Here is a 21499-nt window from a genome sequence, read left to right on the forward strand (position 1 = left end):
CACCTTAGGAGCTTCTGATTCAGGATCCTGGGGAATGCGAGATCTACATAGGTGACCCTGGTGCTACATCCCCCTCCATAACTGGGGAGCCTTGTGCATGTTTCCCTGCAGGTGTTACAGGACATGGGCCTGCCTACTGGCGCTGAAGGCAGAGACTCCAGCAAGGGAGAGGATTCGGCTGAAGAAACAGAAGCAAAGCCGGCTGTGGTGGCCCCTCCGCCTGTGGTGGAAGCTGCTTCGACTCCCAGTGCTGCCTTCCCCTCAGATCCCACTGCCGAGGTGAGCACATGGTGGGGGCTGACGTGCCCGACAGGTTGCAGCAGGCAGTCCTGTGTTCTCTGAGCCAGAAGGGTTACTGGTTCTTGTTATCTCTCCCCCACCCCCATAAAGAGTAGCTTCATGTTTAGGAGCCTGTAGAGGGAGCGGGGTGGAGCCTCTGAGCCACCACCAAGAGGCCCTTGCTGATGTTGCCCCAACACCCAGGGCTGTGGTGGGATGGCCCTCAGTTGAAGTCAGGCCATCCCCCAGAGATAGGGTATGGATGGAGGCAGTCCCATTGCTGGGAGGCCCTCAAAGGACTTCCAGAGGCTGGGAGGCAAGGGTGATGAGGGACAGCAGGGGAAATGGACTGGAAGGCCCTCTGGCATGTTTGGGGGGTGGGTGCCATCCTCCACGTGCTGGAAAGCCCTTAGCTGAGTTTTTTGGTTTTCTTTTCTGTTTTCCCTGAGAACGTAAAACAGCAGGGGCCGATCCTGACCAAGCATGGCAAGAACCCTGTTATGGAACTTAATGAAAAGAGGCGTGGCCTCAAGTACGAGCTCATCTCAGAGACTGGGGGCAGCCACGACAAGCGCTTCGTCATGGAGGTGAGCAGCCAGCTCCCAGGAGAATAGTCACTGCCCCAGAGGGAAGCATTGGGCCACCCTGACACACATCTGTTCTTCCTAGGTCGAGGTGGATGGACAGAAATTTCAGGGTGCTGGCTCAAACAAAAAGGTGGCAAAAGCATATGCTGCTCTTGCTGCGCTAGAAAAGCTATTCCCTGATGCTCCTCTCGCCCTGGAAGCCAACAAGAAGAAGAGAGCCCCTGTGCCTGTCAGAGGTGGACCGAAATTTGCTGCTAAGGTGAGTAGTTGTCCCCCGCAGTCTGTGGCCTGAGCTGGAGCTCTCCTGTGTTTGGAGCTTGAGGTGAATGCAACTTGTCTCTGTTCTCTCCCCTGCAGCCACATAACCCTGGGTTCGGCATGGGAGGCCCCATGCACAATGAAGTACCCCCGCCCCCAAACCTTCGAGGGCGGGGAAGAGGAGGGAACATCCGAGGTCGAGGTCGAGGGAGAGGATTTGGCGGCGCCAATCATGGAGGCTACATGAATGCCGGTGAGGACCCTTGTCTTGTGTTGCCCCAGGGATCTGGCTTGCTCCCTTCAGTGAGTGGGACCCCTGGGGTCAGGCTGGGATAGCAGGAGAGGTCGGGGAAGGCAGACCCACCTTCTACCCCCGTAACCCTGTGTGTTCCTTTCCAGGCGCTGGATATGGCAGCTATGGGTATGGAGGCAACTCGGCGACGGCAGGCTACAGTAAGTGTGTGTTTCTCTTTGTCTGAGGTTGGGGAGAAGCTACAGCTTAGCTCCCACACCTGAGTTAGAGCAGGGTGGCCCACCAGCAGCACCCTCCCTGAGATTTAAGAGTGGCACGCATCTTTTCTGAGTGATTAGGGCAGACAATCCTCCAGCCCCATCCTGCAAAAGTGTAATTTATTCTTTAAATGTTAACACACGTTTGTGTGACTCGAAATTTCCTTAAAAGTCAAAATTTTAAATTTCTCTGCTTTAAGCCATGCGAAGCACCAGTCCTGTGATTATGCTTTTCCTGACAGTGCACAGCTCTTGTCTTGAGAAGGAGCCTTCATTGGGGGGTTACAGGAGCAGAGAAATCTAAAACATGAATTTCAAATGTGGCGCTCTGTGCCATTTTTCAAAAGAATTCTAATTTTTTTTCTCTGCTCTGTCTCCCCCTTTTGTAGGTGACTTTTTCACAGACTGCTACGGCTATCATGATTTTGGGTCTTCCTAGAGCATCTAAAAGTATTGCACACAAAATCAACTTTTTACTCCAATTTTCTCGAACTCCAAAACCCAAAGTGTCCGTGCTGTGCCCCTGTGCTTCACTGGGTTTCTCAACCGTGGCTTGTCACCGCAGCTTGTCTGAAACTCTTAGCCTGCAGAATTTAAGACAATGGCAGTTTTTATCGTGATTTGCCTTTGAACTTGGTCATATTGAAGTTCACAATAAGTGGAAAACAATTTTCAGAGAATGCATTTTTGTGCAGAATTGCACAGAATTCTAGAGCCAGCGTTGGTCAGCATCAAGGCAAAAGCCCACCTTTGCTTTTTATGGAAAGCATTACTTTATTTAAGAGACAGATAATGATGCATTTTAATCTACCTTTGTCTTAATTTACAGCAGGTTTTGTATGAATTTTTAACCTTTTAACAAATTCCCAAATCTGGTTGATGCCTTTGACAGTAATGAAAACGATTTTATCACATCTGAATCCAGAGCAACTGGTTTTTTCTTTTTCTTTTCCTTTTCCTTTTTTTTTTTTTTTTTTTTTTAAATAAGCTTGTAAAACGTGGGGAACATTGGGAATTGTACATTGTGCTAAGTTAACCTCTCCCGCCTTTTGTAAATGCTCTGGTGGGTTCTTGTTTGGGGGTGCGGTATTTTGTGGCTGGTTTAGTTAGAGGTGAACTCTCAAAGGTATCAAAACTGTGCTTCCATTATTAGTGTGGGAAACAGACAGGCTTTAAGGGAGAGAGAACGTGGAATTTTGCAAGTCCTAATCATAGCTGCAAATGCATGGGATTCTAGAGTTTGTTTTAATGGGGCTTCAAAATAAGCAGAAAGACTTAATGCGTAGCCCAATTCTCCAGTGAGGAGCTGGCCTCTCCGGGCCTCTGCTGTTGGGTATGCAGCCCTGATGGATTCCAGAAGACCTGGAATCTTCTGCCCTCTCACCTCAGGGTGCAGGCTGGAGTTTCTGACTTCTCCCTGTGCGCAGAGGCACACAGAAGCAGTAGGGTTCTTTACAGAGACCCCCGTTTCCTGATGGCAGTCCCTTTTGGAAAGAGCATGGCTGGGCTCTAGTCAGTAGTCCTTTGTGGCGAAGCCTGCCTTTGTGTTGACTTGCAAGATTTTGCGCTTCTTCAGGCAAAAACTGGTCAAAACGGTTACTATATAATTTGTTCCCAGAGGTTTGAAACATTCAGTGAAACTTTTTAAAAATTTGCATGATGTATTTTTTTTTCTTTTTAGAAAGTTATTGTTTGAGAATAATGTCTTTTTATACCAGGAAATAGTTATCCTGAAATGACGTTGAAAACTTCTCCTTCCCTTTATTTTTTTTTAATCAATACATGTTAAAGTAACAAGTCCTCAGTACTTGGCGTCTTCATTCATTCCTGTGCTTGAGGAGGGGTGCTGAGGTGCTCAGTTTAGGCTATGGGGCAGCTTAGGTGGCGGGGTTCTGAGAGGGGGTCTGCAGAGGATCTCCTGTCCTCCAGCCTCCTTGCCAGGCCTTCGCATGTTTGCTCTCTTCGCATTGTGGACCATGTCCTTCTCCTTGGTGTTTGGCTTTGTGATGGGGGCGGGTGGCGGGGTGGAGGAGGCCGCCTGAAGAAAATAAACTGATGTCACAGATCAGTTTTATCCAAATTATTGTTTCAACAACTCAAGACCTAGCAGTGTGGGGTGCGCAGCTCCAGCGGGTGGGAGGGACGCGATGACTCCCAAATTAACTACCCAAAAGGCGGGGGAACCCTTCATGCTAAATATGGGAAGGAAGGGTGGGCCGGTGTGGGAGTGTCCCCTCCCCCTCCCACCCACCCTGGGCACACCAGGGTAGCTCCAGGCTGTCTGTAGACTGGCAGCACCAACCAGCAAAAGTGAGTGAGCCCACCGGCACCCCTGCCCAGGGAGCCAGGAGCTCCACTGCCCCCTCTGAGCGCTGGGGATTGCTCTGCTGGGCTTGAGAGTTCACCCACGCGTCCCGGCCTCCCCTTCCTCCCACCTCACCTTAGCTGACCCATCCCCCATCGGCCCAACTGAGTGTCTGGTGGGGGCAGGGTGTGGGCATACCTGTCCTGTGGGATGGGATTTCCACGTAGGAGGACCAGAGGAGGGTCTCACTGTGACATGCTCAGCCTCTGGATCTGAGGATGTGGCAGCCTCCCTGCACGCTTGGCAGTCCATGCTCGGTCCACCTGCCCCTGGCAGCTGTGCTGGGAACAGAGGGGCCCTCTGGAGCGCCCGCTGAGGCTGTAGCTTGAGGTCTGGCCTGGATGTTCGGATCCTAACTTTTGAGCCAGCCTCCTTTGCCCCGAGAATCAATCCCTAAGTCCTGCGTCTGCAAGAGTCACCAGGGAGATACCCCAGGTCGTTTGACTGACTCTCAAGAGCCACGTCAGACCAGTTCTTCTTCCAGGGATGACAGCAGTTTGAGGGGCCTTGTTAAAGAGCATCTCTTGGGGTCACCCAGGCCTATGACTGCAGAGCCTCTTCCCAGCACAGCAGGGGGGAGTGGGGGTGGCCAGCTGCTTCTCTGGGGCTTTGCTTTCCCTGTCACCGTTGGGGACATCTGGGTAACAGTCAGCTAGTCATGAATGTCATCTCGCGCTCGGAGCTCATCTCATTGTAATGTTGACATCCGCTGCAAAAGCTGCTGTTGGCGCGCTGTCCTGCCGCTGCTTGGCAAAGATCCATTGTTGTCATCAGCTGATGGGTGAGTGGAGCTGAAGGCTGGACCAGTCCAAACCAGGCTGCTCTGAGGACCGGAGCCACTGCTCCTCCCTCTCCTGCCTCTGTCCCTCTGCCCTGGCCTGGGCAGCGGGCTCGTGGGTCAGCCTTCAGGACCCACAGCTGCGACCTTCCCTGTCTTTCCCTTCCTGTCTCCCCCGTCCTACGCCTGATCCGCTGCCTTCCTGTTTAGGTCAGTTCTACAGCAACGGAGGGCATTCTGGGAATGCCGGTGGTGGCGGCGGCGGGGGCGGTGGTGGCTCCTCTGGCTATGGCTCCTACTACCAAGGCGACAACTACAACTCACCAGTGCCCCCGAAACACGCTGGAAAGAAGCAGCCCCACGGGGGCCAGCAGAAGCCCTCCTACGGCTCGGGCTACCAGTCCCACCAAGGCCAGCAGCAGTCCTACAACCAGGGCCAGTACAGCAACTACGGCCCCCCCCAGGGCAAGCAGAAGGGCTATAATCATGGACAAGGCAACTACTCCTCCTACTCAAACTCCTACAGCTCCCCCGGGGGCGGGGGCGGATCAGACTACAGCTACGAGAGCAAATTCAGTGAGTTGGCTTCCAGGGCCCCGAGGCCTGGCCAGGGTCCAGGCTGGCGGCGCATCCCGTGGAGTGGCGGAAGCTCAGCATTGCCCTGACCTCTTGCTGAGGGACTGGAAGGAAGCCGGGCGGTGCTGGCTGCCCGGGTGGGCTTTAGGAGAATCCTGGAGGCAGAGTTCCCCTGGCCCGCATCCTTGCTGTTCCCTTCCTGTCGCTTTCTCCGAAGGCAGGTCTAGTGGAGGCCCCTGTGCCAAGGAAGCCTGTGGGTTGAGGCTGGGGCACAAGGGTGGAGTCTGTGAGTCTGGGCAGCTACTGTGAGGGAACTTCCAGGGATGGGCTCTGGAAACAGTGTTGCGTTCAGCCTCCAAAAGAGCCCAAGTCACTTTTCTGCTCCGCCTCTCCCTCCACCTCATGCACAAACTCAGCAGGCTGCGCTGGTGGCTGAGCTAGGAAAGCGTAGGTGTGCGCTTGTTTTCTATGATGGGACACTGGCCAGCAGGAGGGCCAGGGACTTTAAAGAAGCTGTGCTCCCTGTGTGTGGGCCAGGGGGCACCGGGTGCCTGGTTGGTGACAGCTGGGTGGGAGGAGAAGAGACTGGTGTATGGCTCCTGAATTGCTGGGAAGCTTATGTTGGAGGGGAAGGTGGGAAGACAGGATGCATCTGGGCCCTCCAATCCAGGGCACAGAGACCTGGCAGGGCTCCAGACGGCCCCTTGCAGTTCTAAGTTGAATTGGCGTGTTCCAGGTTTAAGCAGTCAGGGAGATTTGCAAAGGCTTATGGTCTCAACCTACGGCCTGCTACTTCCAGGCCCACAGCTCAAGGATCCTGGACCACCCCAGCTGTGTCTTTGCCAAGGCCCCTTAACCACATTATCTTCTCTCCTCCAGACTACAGTGGTAGTGGAGGCCGGAGCGGCGGGAACAGCTACGGCTCAGGCGGGTCGTCCTACAACCCAGGGTCACACGGGGGCTACGGCGGAGGTTCTGGGGGCGGCTCCTCATACCAAGGCAAACAAGGTGGGCCTGGATTGGCAGGTGGTACAGCCGGGGGAGGGGGGAGGGGTCCGATGATGAGGGGCATCACCTGGCGGGTAGCATAGCATAGGCAGGGCTACAGTGGCACCTGCCATCTGGCTTCCATGTGGGCTGAGGATAGGAAGAGGGAGATTTGGGCACACGGGCTCAGGGATACCTCCAGCATCTCAGCTTTCCAGAAGCCAGACATCCAGATGATAGCTAGATGACACCTGAATGGAAAAATGCTGATGACACCGAGGCCCACACAGCCTGCTGTGTGGCCTCTGATTCAGGGGCTTCAGGCTCAGCCTTGTGCTTGGGCAGTCCCCAGATACAGCTCCCGCTGCTGCTGCCTCTGCCTATTCTGGGCAGATCCTCACCGCTTACAAACCAGGGTCCAGTGGTTCTACCTTGCAGGGTGTTGGTGACAACCAACCCCATTTACCCAGGAAGGGCAACTGAGCCAGAGGGAGTGCCCAGACTGCTGCCCTGCTGTGGTCTCCCCAGTGGACATGACGTGGACACAACATGGCTCAGGTGTTGCCGTGGTCCTGAGCTCTGATTACAGGCAAAGCCCCGTGCCCCTCACCTCTAACCCACCCCTCTCTTCCCCAGGAGGCTACTCGTCACAATCAAACTACAACTCCCCGGGGTCCGGCCAGAATTACAGCGGCCCTCCCAGCTCCTACCAGTCATCACAGGGCGGCTACGGCAGAAACGCAGACCACAGCATGAACTACCAGTATAGATAAAGCCCCCCCCGAGGGGTGAAGATTTGTACCTTCTGCACTTACCCCTCGTTGTAAGATTCAGTTTTATGCATCACAGTTAACATGTCAGCTGGCCCCTCCAGGCCCCTTCCGCCCCAACTTGTCCACGTTGCTGTGTTGTGAGGTGCAGCTGGTCACGCCCGTGACCCGTCCTGTGACCCATATTTAGCCGTGTTTGGGACTTCCATGTCTTCAATGGTTTGTTAGTTGCCATCACAACTTTGTCCGAGTAGAGTTTTTTGAGTTCTTGCAGTTACGTATCCCTCTGTCTATTTACAATTGGTGTTAGTGTTAACTCAGTTTGTCTTTAAATAGCTACAGAAGGGATACATCATCTGTTAATGCTTTTGTGAAGTGAGTTAAACGAGCTTTCTGTATTTTAATGCTTTAGTGTTTCAGTTTTATAAGTGAAGATTTTATTTTAAAAACCAGTGGGAAAGAGTGGGTTTTTTTTGTATGTCTGGATCATTCAGGCAGTACATCTGAGTTAAGCTGAATGTAGACAAATAAAGAAAAAGAAAACTCTGTGCCCGTGGTAGGCTTGGGTGTCTGACCCACCAGCAGTGTGATGGGCAGGTTCCTCCACTGTTCCCAGCACGGGAATGCAGGGTGGGGGTGGCAGGGCAGTCCCCTCTCACCAAAGCGTCTGGCTCCAGGCCTCTAGATGCCTTTATTCCACGTTTGGCTGGGCCCAGCACCCCAGTTACATGGGATCTCGTATTCCTGGTGTCCCAGGGGCTCTTGGGGTCTGCACAGTGGCATACAAGTGGCCCACGCTGGTGTTTGGGGACTTGCTCACACATTACAGCATGCTTGCTTTTCTGCTCCTTGAATTCTGGTGTAGTTTTAAGTGCAGTTTCTTGTTTCCATGGAGTAAAATGTCCTAGGTTTAGTACGTGTAACCTGACTTGAAAGGGGCTGATTGAATCTGGCTAAAGCACCCCAAGATCTGAGGAACCCACCCATAGAACCTTCTATATCAGAATGGCGTGGTTTTGTGTTCCCAAGAGCTGCAGCCTTCGTCCCTGTTGCCACCCCTGCCCAGGGGCTCAGAGTGTGCAGTTGGGGTTCTTTCTCATAGCCCAGACCTGCCCCATTCTAGCAGGTTTCCCTGGAGCAGTGCTTCTCAATCCCAGGCAGTTATGCTGCCTGTTAGGGGGACATTGCCACCTACTGGGCAGAGGCCAAAGATACTACCGACCATTCTATGCTTGAGTGTCAGCTATGTGGAGGTGGAGGAACCTGCCCTGAGAACAGTGCTTTTCAGCTCTGGCCCTGCCCTGGGGATGGGCAGAGGTAGCAGCTCTGACTGCCTTTGCCCAGGCTTCAGCTCTGTCTGGGAAGAGCCTCGGGTGAGGCGTGGGGCTGCACCTCTGCAGGGACCCTTCTCCTCTTGCCATCTCTCTACCATCTCTCAGACCAGGCACCGTTTGCATCCTGAACCCTGGGAAGTCCCTTGGCCTCCTGGCTTGGTTAATCATAGCCTTTGGAAGAAGATCATTCTTGACTCAGAACTCTTCAGCTGAGGCAGAAAATCCAGTGTGCCTTCAAAGGACAAAGCTTTGCCTTGGAGAGATGAAAGAAAGGTGTTCTGCACTAAACAAAAGAAAACATTGGAAGAATTTTGCCTTCTGCTGGAGCAGAGGAAGAATCAGGTGGTCCAGCCTGAGGAGAGGGAGGAGGGATAATGTGATGCCCATCTGAGAAGTCCATGGTGTGAGCATTTAGGTTGGCCTGCAGTGCACTGGGGTCCCTTGAGTGTGTGTGTGCGCGTGCACTCGGGACAAGAGACAGATCCGAGGGATGGGTCCCAACCCAGAAGTGATGGGATGTGACTTGTCCATGACCCATCATCTCTTCTAGACACTTCAGGGGGCTGGGACAAAGAGCCCCTAGAGATCATTAGGACCTTATATTGAAATGAGAAGACACAGGCTACATACAGATGAAGCCTGTACCCATGAGGAAGAACACCCCGCCCTGCCGGCCAAACACCTTCAAACCGTGGGCTTGTCTGCTCAGCACAGGTCTCTCACTGTCCATTTCTGAAGCAGTGACTGCCACTACATTGAAGTTTTCTGAATGTAGACCTTCACAAGGGCGGGAATCTTGAGGAAGGCAGTGGAGAACTCCCAGGCCATCTTGATGTGGAGGCCTCAGGGAGTTATGAATGACTTGGTGCCATGTTCCTCTTGTGAAAAAGGGTTTGTTTGGGTAGCTTGTCTCATGTGGATGCCTGTCTGAATCCTTGAAACTGGCCTGAGCGCTCCCAAAGCCAAGACAAGCTTTGTTGATCTGATTGACATTCATTGCCAAGAACAGAGCAGTATCTGAGAAGGAGGATCTTTGCTTGTTTCTTCCAGCTCCGGGTAACTTGAGGCTCGTGACAGCATCATTCTAGGAGCCACCTCCTTCATGTGACCTCCCCGTGAGCCTGTGTTTCAGATCTACCCTTTCTTCTAAGGACACCAAGTCATTGGATTTCAGCTCCACGCTAATCCAGGGAGAGTGCATCCCAACATCCTTCACATTCATGGGTGTGTCGGCAGTTAAGACTTGGATGTACATTTTTGCAGGAGCACTATTCAGCTCACTGAAAGGGTTGAGTGAAGGCTTTATCCCATGCTGGTGGCACAGCCCTGGGAGTTTGTTGACCGCTGCCAGGATCACCATGGCGGGTACCTGTCCCAAGGCAACAGCTCATGAGCACACATCCCTCAGCACCCTTACTGCTTGGGGACTTCGTTGGTGCTAATGGCAGTGTTATGCATTTGGCCAGTGACAGTATCTCAGCCCTCAGGACCTGCCATTCCAGGCAACTGGGTTCAGATTGTGGCCGCCACCATAAGCATGAAGAAGACCTGGGTGCTGGCATGTCATTCATTCAGAGCTGACCAAGGTCTCTCCAGGCCTGTTGCCCTCCAAGCTCAGGAAACCAGCTTGGAGGAAGTTCTTGCTGAGATGTTTCTCCAGGTCCTCCTTGGCCAGGGACACATTGGGCAACAGAGGGATGCCTCAGCCCATATGCTGCCAGAGGAGGGTGTCCTGTGTCATTCAGTCACCAGCAGAGCTTGCCAGGAACGTCAGCAGGAAGAGCCAGTGGCCCACATGCTCAGCAAGTGGATTAGGGTAGGGTACTTACTTGGTGGATAGGCGCACGAGGGTCAGTGACCCAGGACTGGACACTATCCCAGAGGGCTCAGGGTGCCTTTGGAGGGAGGAAGGGGGAAAGACCTCATGACTGAGGGAACACCTGGACACATGCGTGGTGGGCTGAGATGATGGGAAGAGCCTTGCAGGGAATTTCAGCTGATCCCACGGGAAGGTGTGGGGTGGTTAAGACCAAGGACCAAAGGGGGGTGCTCTAAGCAGTAATAATGGGACGCAGATCCAAGATTTCCACCTTTGTCCATTGAGCAGAATCACTAGGGTCCTGGTTGTCCCGATGGGCTGGGATCCAGTCTGACCTGGAAGTCGATGCCCAGTTGCTTCTACTCTGGCAAGGGAATGTGCACTGTCCCTCTGACCACTGATCATTCTTGTGCAGTTGGCAAGGCCCGTCCCACCCTTCAGTACTGACCTGGTCCCCCAGGTCTGGCTTTTTGCCGCTGGGCTCAGCCTTAGGATTCAGTCTGCGGGTGTGAGCCCCGCACTGTCTGCCCTTTGCAAGCCTATCCAGAGACTTCTGGACACAATTATGGGCCACACACCAGCAAGCCTTCTTGGCCTGAATGCTCATTCTAACTCATCCCAGAATAAATGGAAACTTCATGTGTTCATTGTTTCATTCACTCCACATGTATTTATTGAGTGTTGCTTATGTATCAGTCCCATATAGTGTGCTGGGAATGTGAAGCTGGGTCTTCTCATGGAGCTTCCAGGTACCAAGAGGGCCCTGGTCCAGCTGGTAGGGAAGGAAGGCTGTCTGTTACAAGAGACAAAACCGTTAAATCAGAAGGTGTATTAAGGGAGGGTGAGCACAGCCATGTAGAGGAGCAGCATGCACAAAAGTTGAGCTGTGTGTTGCACATTGACTTGAGAGCTGAAGTCAGGTGGGTGAAGCATTCTGGTTGCAAGGTGAGAAGTATGGTTGGATGTCAGCAGAGGCGAACCACTGCAGGGCCTGGACAGCCTACGGTGGAGTTCTAACCTTTATCCTGAGGGCAGTGGGGAGCCATGGAGGGATTCTGAGGGGGTGGAGAACCTAGGCTCAGTTGTGCCTCTGAGAACAGCCCTTTTGGCTGTTGAGCAGAGAATAGGTGTGTGAGAGAGGTTAGGATGCAGGCAAGGTTCAGAAGGCTCAAGTTTGGAACATCTGAACTGAGACATATGGTGATTTAGACCATAGAGTCCATTGGACTAGGTAGGAAATCTCTCCCAGACCTGAAAGGGGTAACACCTAGAGGGCCCCTACTCGCAGGCACTCTGCTCTGTAAAGAGACAAGCAGAAAAGTCTAAGACACCATGGAAGTCATTCTCTGGAGGTAGCAAGTCCTGGGCCTGTGACTCACAGTGGTTCCCAGGAAGCTCAGTCTCCTTAGCACTCAGGGAAAGATAGCCCCCATCCCTGGCTGGAGAAACAAAACATCTACTCTCCAGCCTCCTGGAAAAACCACCCACACCGGGCTCCAAGTACCCTATTTCAACATCAGAGCTATTCAAAATCCCCAGCTCCTCTTCCAGAGGTTGTGGATTCCCCAGTCCTTGCTCAGAAATCAGATTCCTGCACTTATGGGTTCCGGGATCTCAGTACCATCTTCTTCTTTTTTAATTTATTCATGAGAGAGAGGCAGAAACAGGCAGAGGAAGAAGCAAGCTCCATGCAGGGATCCCGACAAGGGACTCGATCCTGGGTCTCCAGGATCACGCCCTGGGCTAAAGATGGCGCTAAACCGCTGAGCCACCGGGGCTACCCTCAGTACCACCTTAAGGCCAACCACCTAGCCCGGGTTTGGGGACTTCCCCAAGCGACTGGCGTTCCCAGAGAAGGGCAGGTTGGGAGACCTACTGAGAACCCCCTCCAGCCACGTCTGGAAGCCATGCGCAGACCTGCGCGAGGGGCGCAAGGGCCGCCCCAGGTCCCGCCTTTCCTTTGCCGACACCTCCCTAACCAAACCACGTCCCGTGTGCCCGTAAGTCCGCGGGGTACACACCGTCTGCCCCTTTTATGCCCAATCAACAGACTCGGTTTGAAACCAGTATTCTACAAGCTTCCCTCCCAGCAGTCCCCACCTCGAGATCCCACGCCCTTATGCCGTCAGCAAACTTGCAATTGGGCGCTGTTTGGGGCTCCGCCTACGGTCGCGCCCCATAGGTGTTTCCCGCCTGGAGCTCCCAGCCAACCGCTTAGGAAGGGACGTTTTCCCAAGGCTCCGCCCCCAGAGCCGCCGCGTCCCTGGTCTCCTGACAACGCGCATGGCGCTGTCCAGCGTCCTGAAGCCGCTGTCCCAGCGCCTCTCGAATAGTGGCGGCATTCTGGCGCCCCCAGCCCTTTCTGCTGAGTAGCACTGAAACCCCTAAAGCAGATGTCAGTGAATCTCAGCTGCACCCCACCTCCACACCCCAGTTTACCTCTTAGTAACAAAGCTGGCTTCACGCTCTGCTAAGAAACGCCCACCATCCCATCTAGACGCTCAGAGGAAAGTCCTCATTGCAAACCAGAGGCTTTGCAGAAACTGGGGCTCTGACCTCACGCTCATCTTCCCTTCCTTCCCTCACTCCCTCCAGCCACACTGACCACCCCGCTGCACTGTGAACAATCCAGACACATTCCCACCTCAGGGCTTTTACTCTCACTGTTTCCACTGCCTGAAATGCCCTCTCTGAGAGCTTTCTTTCTTTCTTTCTTTCTTTCTTTCTTTCTTTCTTTCTTTCTTTCTTCTTTCTTTCTTTCTTTCTTTCTTTCTTTCTTTTTTCTTTTCTTTCTTTCCTTTCTTTCTTCCTTTTCTTCTTATTCTTCCTCCCCCTCCTCCTTTCTCCTCCTCCTTTCTCCCCCTCCTCCTTTCCCCCCTCCTCCTTTCTCCCCCTCCTCCTTTCTCCTCCTCCTCCTTTCTCCTCCTCCTCCTTTCTCCTCCTCCTCCTCCTCCTCCTCCTCCTCCTCCTCCTTCTTCTTCTTCTTTCTTCTTCTTCTTCTAGTAATTATACCCAATGTGGGGCTCGAACTCACAATCCAGAGATCAAGAGTCACACGCTCCATCGACTGAACCAGCCAGGTGCCCCTCTCTCTGAGATCTCAATGTGGCTCCTTCCAGATCTCCTTCAGGCCTTAAATCCCATCTCACCTTCTCGGCGATTGTGGTCCTGACCAGCCTACTTAAAATAGTCACCTTTCAGGGGCACCTGGCTGATTCAGCTGGTAGAGCATGCAATTTTTGATCTTGGGTTTGTGAGTTCGAGCCCCATGTTGGGTGTACAGATGACATAAAAAATAATACTCACTTCCCAACTCTTTCTCCTCTGCCCTGCCCTATTTATTCCCTAGCACTCATCATCACTTGAGTTATGGTATATTTAACTTATTTTTCTTGTGTGCTCATCCAGGGCATGGATTTTGGTCTCCTTGTTTACTGCTGTGTTGCCAGCAGTGAGAACAGAAACTTGCACAGAGTGGACGCTTCATAATGTTTATTACATTAATCTTCATGTGTGTATTTGAGCACTTAAAATGTATTAGGCCCTGTACACCATCATAATGATCCTCTGCCCCAAATTAAAGATTAAGAAAGTGATACTGAGAGTAGCATCACCTGACCAAAGTCACCTGGCTTCTGAATCCTCCCCCCCACTCCCAGATTCCTCTGTTTGTAACCTTTTCACCCATGTTCTATGCTGCAATCCCTAATGCTGCCTTCTCCTTCAGGAAAAGAAGCTGTATGGGAGGGTGGCTTCACAGAGCTCAGATAGGACTAGATTTCAATTCCTGTTCCTTGATTACTGGCAATGTGACCATGAGCAAGTCGGTAAATGTTTGTGCTCCAGTTTCTTCATAAAATGGGAATGATAATGGTATCCACCCTCCTGTACTGTGAGAAGTGATGACACTGTAGGGCTTACCAAACAACTGGCACACACGGGCACCTGCTCCAATAGTGTTGGCAGTGTTGGTTCTTCATCATCATCATACTATTATTTGAGGAAACTAAACAAACAACAAAACACATTTTTAAAAGATGTATTTATTCATCAGAGAGAAAGAGGCAGAGACATGGGCAGAGGGAGAAGCAGACTCCATGCAGGAAGCCCGATGTTGAACTCAACCCCCAGACCCAGGATCACACTCTGAGCCAAAGGCAGACGCTCAACCCCTGAGCCACCCAGGAATCCCAACAAAACACATTTTAAAAAATCAAGAGGATGTCTTGTTCCCTTGGCAGCGGTAGTTGCAGGGGATTGTGCAGATATGGCCAAGATTAAGGCTCGCCACCTTTGCAGCAAGAAGGAAGAGCTGCTTATAGAGCTTTAAGAAAGACCTGATGGTGGACCTGTCCCAGCTGTGGTGCCAAGTGACAGGCAGCTCTGCTTCCAACCTCTCCAAGATCTGAGTTGTTAACAAACGTTCTTTGCCTGTGTTCTTTCTTACCGTCATTAACCAGACTCAGTAAGAGAACCTTGGGGAATTCTACAGGGGTAAGAAATACAAACCCCTGGATCTGTGCCCCAAGAAGATGCCATGCGCCGCCGACCGAAGAAGCACGGGGAAAGCCTGAAGACCAAGAAGCAGCAGCGGGAGGAGCAGCTGCACCGCCGCAGAAGTACATAGTCAAGGTCTGAGCACTCGCATCTGTAAAACACAAACAAGCAATAATGACAACAACAACAATAATAAATCAAGAGGATTGCTAGCCTAGTATTATGTCTTGCAAAAAACATAGAGGGAGTAGAGCATGCAACTCTTGATGTTGGGGTAGTTAGTTCGAGCCCCACATTGGGGGTAGAGTTTAAGAAAAAAATATATCTAATATATATATATATATAACATTTATTTTTTTAATATTTTATTTATTTATTCATGACAGAGAGAGAGAGAGAGAGGCAGAGACAGGCAGAGGGGAGGGAGAAGCAGGCTCCATGCAGGGAGCCCGACGTGGGACTCGATCCCTGGTCTCCAGGATTAGGCCCTGGGCTGAAGGCGGCACTAAACCGCTGAGCCCCCGGGGCTGCCCATATTATAACATTTATATTCAAAGCACTACATTTAGAAAAGGAAATGTTCAGGGCCACCTGGGTGACTCATTGGTTGAGCATTTGCTTTTGGCTCAGGTTGTGATCCTGGGGTCCTGGGATCGAGTCCCCCATCTGGCTCCTGGTGGAGAGGCGGCTTCTCCATCTGTTTATATCTCTGCCTCTCTCTGTGTGTCTCTCATGAATAAATCAATAAAATCTTTTTTATTTTTTTTTAATTTTTATTTATTTATGATAGTCACAGAGAGAGAAAGAGAGGCAGAGACACAGACAGAGGGAGAAGCAGGCTCCATGCACCGGGAGCCTGACGTGAGATTCGATCCCGGGTCTCCAGGATCACGCCCTGGGCCAAAGGCAGGCGCTAAACCACTGCGCCACCCAGGGATCCCAATAAAATCTTTTTTAAAAAGTAAAAAATAAATAAAGGAAATGCTCAACAGCTCAACCATGTTGAATTCTATCACCAAATTCCCTAAACTGAGTAGTGAAAGATGTCACTAAATGACTCGAACATCTGGAAAAATGTCGAACCTTAGTAACAATCACAGACATTCAGACTAAAACCCCAATGAAACACCATTTCATATACACCTGGTTGACAGAGTTGAAGAGTTCTGAAAATGAAAGAAGTCCCAAAGATTCCTTATTTGTTTGATGCTCAAAGTAATCTCTAGGGGCACCTGGCTCTGTCGGTTAAGCACCTGCCTTTGGCTCCAGTCATGGTCCTGGATTCCTGGGATTAAACTCTGAGTCTGGCTCAGTGGGGAGTCTGCTTCTCCCTCTCACACTGCCCTCTCCCCACTTCCGCTCATGCTCTCTCACTCTCTCTCAAATAAATTATTTATTTTTTTAAAATGTAATCTTGGGGGATCCCTGGGTGGCGCAGCGGTTTGGCGCCTGCCTTTGGCCCAGGGCGTGATCCTGGAGACCCGGGATCAAATCCCGCGTCGGGCTCCCGGTGCATGGAGCCTGCTTCTCCCTCTGCCTATGTCTCTGCCTCTCTCTCTCTCTCTCTCTCTCTGTGTGTGACTATCATAAATTTAAAAAAAATTAAAAAAAAATAAAAAAATAAAAAAATAAAAATGTAATCTCTACGCCAATGTGGGGCTCAAACTCAGGACCCTGAGATCAAGAGTTGCACACCGGGTTCCTGGGTGGCACAGCTGGTTAAGCGTCTGACACATGAAAGCTAACTTATATGGCTGTTGTGGGTCTCAATTGCTGTAATCACCTGGAAAAAGTTGGTACTGCCTAGTAAAATTGAATATCCATCTGGTCTAGGGTCTTGTAAGTCCATTTCTAGGATTCTTGCACAACTATACAAGGAGATGTGTAAACAGATGCTCACAGCAGTACTGTTTATAATAGCACAAACAAACAAGTACAAACCCTGAAAAGTTCGCAAGTTCATTGACTGGAGAATGGATAAGTACACTGTGGTATATTTATACCAATATGTGAGGCTATGTTGATTTGCAGGAAAAAAAAGAATGGGCCGTAACTACGTACAACACAAATAAGTTTTTATTTCTTTTAAGACTTTTATTTATTTATATTCATGAGAGACACACAGAGAGAGGCAGAGACATAGGCAGAGGGAGAAGCGGGCTCCATGCAAGGAGCCCCATGCAGGACTCGACCCCTGATTAGTGTCTCAGCACTAATAAGTCTTAGACACATAATCTAAGAAAGATAAAGTAAATCACAGGGACTAGGTGATATAACAATCTTTTATTTTTTTAACAATGTTTTAAAGACTTTATTTATTTGACAGAGAGAGAACACAAGCAGGGTGAGCAGCAGGCAGTGAGAGAGGGAGAAGCAGGCTTCCCACAGAGGAGGGAGCCCAAAGCAGGGCTCAATCCCAGGAGCCCTCCTGGGATCATGTCCTGAGGCGAAGGCAGACGCTTAACCTATTGAGCCACCCAGGCGCCCCTATAATGATTTTATTAGACTAGATGGAATAGGCACTGCGGGACAACTGACAGTTTATCTCATGCCTCCTTTTTGCAATTGAATTATAAAATAAGTATTATGAAACTTATGTAAGTTTCATAATATAATTCAAGAAAATTGGAATTCCATTCCAATACTTTTTGGAGTAAATTATAATGTTGGGAATGTTTTGGGGAGCAATTCCATGAGTTGGTGATCCATGACTAGTGGAAAATGGTAGTTCAAAGACTCCATTTAGGGGTCCCTGGGTGGCTCATTTTGTTAATCATCTGTCTTCTGCTCAGGCCTTAGTCCCAGGGTCCTGGGATTGAGCCCCACTTCCAGCTTCCTGCTCAGTGGGGGTCTCCTTCTCCCTCTCCCTCTGCCTGTGTCCCTGCTGTGCTCTTTCTCTCACTTTCTCTCGAATAAATGAATAACATATATTTTTTTTAAAGGCAGAGGCACAGGCAGAGGGAGAAGCAGGCTCCATGCAGGGAGCCCGATGCTGGACTCGATCCCGGGACTCCAGGATCATGCCCCAGGCTGAAGGCAGGCGCCAAACCGCTGAGCCACCAAATCAATTTGATCCCCAAATAAATAAAATCTTTAAAAAAAAGGCTCTATTTATAAAAAGTATTAAAGGTTGTAGAAGATGAAAAAAAAAACCATACCTAAATAATCAAAAACAACAACATCAATAGGAAGAAAATATATATTTGCTAATATATGCTGACAAGTATCTGTGAGTGTAGACAAGAATGAATAAATACTAAACATTACTTAATATCAAAGGGTGAGAATTAAAAAAAATAAAGGGTGAGCATTGTTTTGGCGGGGAACACACAAGTGGGAAAGATAATTCACAGTATAGATTTTATCCACATTTTAAAAAAGATTTATTTGTTTATTCATGAGAGACACAGAGAGAGGCAGAGACACAGGCAGAAGGAGAAGCAGGTTCCCTGCAGGGAGCCCGATGTGGGACTCCACCCCAGGACCCTGGGATCACACCCTAAGCTGAAAGTAGACGGCTCAACCACTGAGCCATCCAGGCGTCCCTTATCTACATTTTAAAAAAAGCCATGTGGTTATGTATGATCTATTTTATTTTATTTGGTTATTAATTATTTTTTTTTAATTTTTTTTTAAATTTTTATTTATTTATGATAGTCACACAGAGAGAGAGAGAGAGGCAGAGACACAGGCAGAGGGAGAAGCAGGCTCCATGCACCGGGAGCCCGACGTGGGATTCGATCCCGGGTCTCCAGGATCGCGCCCTGGGCCAAAGGCAGGCGCCAAACCGCTGCGCCACCCAGGGATCCCGGTTATTAATTATTTTTTAAAGTAATCTCTACACCCAATGTGTGGCTTGAACCCACGACCCTGAGATGAATAATTGTATGTTCTTGCAACTGAGCCAGCCAGGTGCCCCATATATTATCTGTTTAAAACCTTAGATAAGGGCAACCCTGGTGGTGCAGCGGTTTGGCGCCTCCTGCAGCCTGGGTGTGATCCTGGAGGCCCAGGATCGAGTCCCACATCGGGCTCCCTGCATGGAGCCTGCTTCTCCCTCTGTCTGTGTCTCTGCCTCTCTCTCTGTGTCTATGAATAAATAAAAATCTTTAAAAAAAAAACCTTAAATAAGGTTATTTAATAAAACTGAATCCTAAGTAAAGCTTATTACACTCCTCTGCTTTCAAAATTTTCGTTGTATTTGGTGTATTTTTCGTGTACATGTTTTCATTTCTTTATATACATTTTTACTGTAGAAAAATAAATAAAATTTACCATTTTTGCCTTTTTTTCATATTTGCTAAGAGATTTCCTCCCCAGTTTTATTGAGTTACAGTTGACATATAACATTTTATTACTTTTCTTTTTTAATTTTTTTTAATTTTTATTTATTTATGATAGGCACACAGTGAGAGAGAGAGAGAGGCAGAGACATAGGCAGAGGGAGAAGCAGGCTCCATGCACCGGGAGCCTGATGTGGGATTCGATCCCAAGTCTCCAGGATCGCGCCCTGGGCCAAAGACAGGCGCCAAACCTCTGCGCCACCCAGGGATCCCACATTTTATTACTTTTATTTACTTCTTTTTTTTTTTTTTTAATGTTTCTATGGGTAAATCTTTTTTTAAAATTTTTTTTATTATTTTTATTTATTTATGATAGTCACAGAGAGAGAGAGAGAGAGAGGCAGAGACACAGGCGGAGGGAGAAACAGGCTCCATGCACCGGGAGCCCGATGTGGGATTCGATCCCGGGTCTCCAGGATCACGCCCTGGGCCAAAGGCAGGCGCCAAACCGCTGCGCCACCCAGGGATCCCACTTTTATTTACTTCTTTATTTGTTTATTTATTTGAAGAAATCTGTACGTCAACATGGGGCTCACACTGAAGACCCTGAGATCAAGAGTTGCACACCAGGGTGCCTGGGTGGCACAGTTGGTTAAGCGTCTGACTGTTGGTTTTGGCTCAGGCCCTGATTTCAGGGTCATGGGCTCCAGCCTGGAGTGGGCTCTGCACTCAGTGCAGACTCTTCTTGAGATTGTCCCTCTCCCTCTGCCCATCCTGCTCGTGCTCTGTGTGTGTGTCTTTCTAAAATAAATAAATAAATAAATAAATCTTAAAAGAAAAGAGTTGCACACTCTACCAATTGAGCCAGCCAAGTAGCCAGGGTATTAGTTTTAAGTGTACAGCATAATGATTTAATAAACGTATACATTTCAATTAAGATTTATAATCTTGGGTAGCTTGGATGGCTCAGCGGTTTAGCACCGCCTTCAGCCCAGGGTGTGATCCTAGAGACCCAGGATCGAGTCCCACGTTGGGCTCCCTGCATGGGGCCTGCTTCTCCCTCTGCCTATGTCTTTGCTTCTCTCTGTGTCTCTCATGAATAAGTAAGTAAAATCTTTGGAAAAAAACAAAGATTTATAATCTCTGCACCCAGTGCCCAGTGTGGGGGCTTGAACTCACAACACGGAGATCAAGAGTTATATGCTCTACTGACTAAGCCAGCTAGGCGGCCCTCAAATGTATGTAATGTTTGAATGGGAAAAACAAACATCAGGGGCACCTGGGTAGCTCAGTTGGTTGAGCATCTGCCTTTGGCTCGGGTCACGGCTCTGGCTCTATCCCAGGACTCTGGGATAGAGCCCCTTGTCGGGCTACCTGCTCAGTGGGGAGTCTGCTTCTCCCTCTCCCTCTGCTGCTCCCCCTGCTTGTGCTCTCTTGCTATCTCTCTGTCAGGTAAATAAATAAAATCTTTTTTAAAAAAAGAAATACAAACATCAAAAAAATATTAAAAGGCATCATCTTTCTGCATGCTAACACGAGGATCTTTGCAGAGCCCCTCCCCAGTGAAACTGGTGAAAGGTATTTTTTTTTTAAGATTTTATTTGTTTATTCATGAGAGACACACAGAGAGAGGCAGAGACATAGACAAAGAGAGAAACAGGCTCGATCCCAGGACCCCAGGATCACGCCCTGAGCTGAAGGCAGATGCTCAACCACTGAGCCACCCAGGTGTCCCTGAAAAGCATTAAAATAACAACCGTGTAATGTCTCTGGAAGTGGTCCTAAGGGCACTTAGGAATGAGGAAGAAAGTATTCAAGAAAATCTATGAGAAAATTCAGTGGGATAGTGAGTGTTTCTGGTGTTTATTATCTTTTACCTTCCTTCCTTCCACCAGTTCAGTGACATAGAAACTCCACTCCAGACTGGTGCAACCAGGCACATAAGGTTTGTTCATCCTGAGTCCCCAGTGTGTGTGTGTGTGTGTGTGTGTGTGTGTGTGTGTGTGTGTGTGTGATTATTGTCTCAGGAGGGGCAACACCTCAGCATTTCTTGTCACTAGGCTGTTTGAGGCAAGTGCAGCTCTTCAAAGAGAGAATAACTGAGTATTTCCAAAATAATGGAGAGGCTCTGATCACCAGATTCAAGAATTTGAAAGAATCTCAAATAGGATAAATGACAAGAAATCCACACTGAGACGCATCGTATAAAATTGCAAAATGGCAAATAAAAAATAATGATTTTTAGGGGATCCCTGGGTGGCTCAGCAGTTTAGCGTCTGCCTTTGGCCCAGGGCGCGATCCTGGAGTCCCGGGACAGAGTCCCACGTCGGGCTCCCGGCATGGAGCCTACTTCTCCCTCTGCCTGTGTCTCTGCCTCTCTTTCTCTATCATGAATAAATAAATAAAATCTTTTTAAAAAATAATGATTTTTAGCGGAAACCAGAAAGAAGAGATCA

The 21499-nt window shown here is 49.7% G+C and overlaps 1 protein-coding gene and 1 pseudogene across 4 annotated transcripts in view; both read left to right on the forward strand.

Annotated features, from left to right (window-relative positions):
* Positions 1-7658, forward strand: part of ILF3 (interleukin enhancer binding factor 3) — a 29210-nt gene extending 21552 nt beyond the window's left edge. The window contains exons 13-20 of one of the 4 annotated variants that reach the window (XM_041762201.1): positions 112-279; positions 729-866; positions 949-1125; positions 1224-1377; positions 1524-1577; positions 4988-5353; positions 6233-6361; positions 6977-7658. In XM_041762201.1, the coding sequence (XP_041618135.1) occupies positions 112-279; positions 729-866; positions 949-1125; positions 1224-1377; positions 1524-1577; positions 4988-5353; positions 6233-6361; positions 6977-7113 (1323 nt within the window). In that variant the 3' untranslated portion in view covers positions 7114-7658. The other 3 variants (XM_041762202.1, XM_041762203.1, XM_041762204.1) reach the window with 3 other exon arrangements.
* Positions 7659-14530: 6872 nt separating this feature from the next.
* LOC121495056 lies at positions 14531-14901 on the forward strand (annotated as a pseudogene).
* The last annotated feature ends 6598 nt before the right edge of the window (positions 14902-21499 follow it).

This window comes from Vulpes lagopus, chromosome 7, assembly GCF_018345385.1.
Source record: "Vulpes lagopus strain Blue_001 chromosome 7, ASM1834538v1, whole genome shotgun sequence".
NCBI lineage: Eukaryota > Metazoa > Chordata > Mammalia > Carnivora > Canidae > Vulpes > Vulpes lagopus.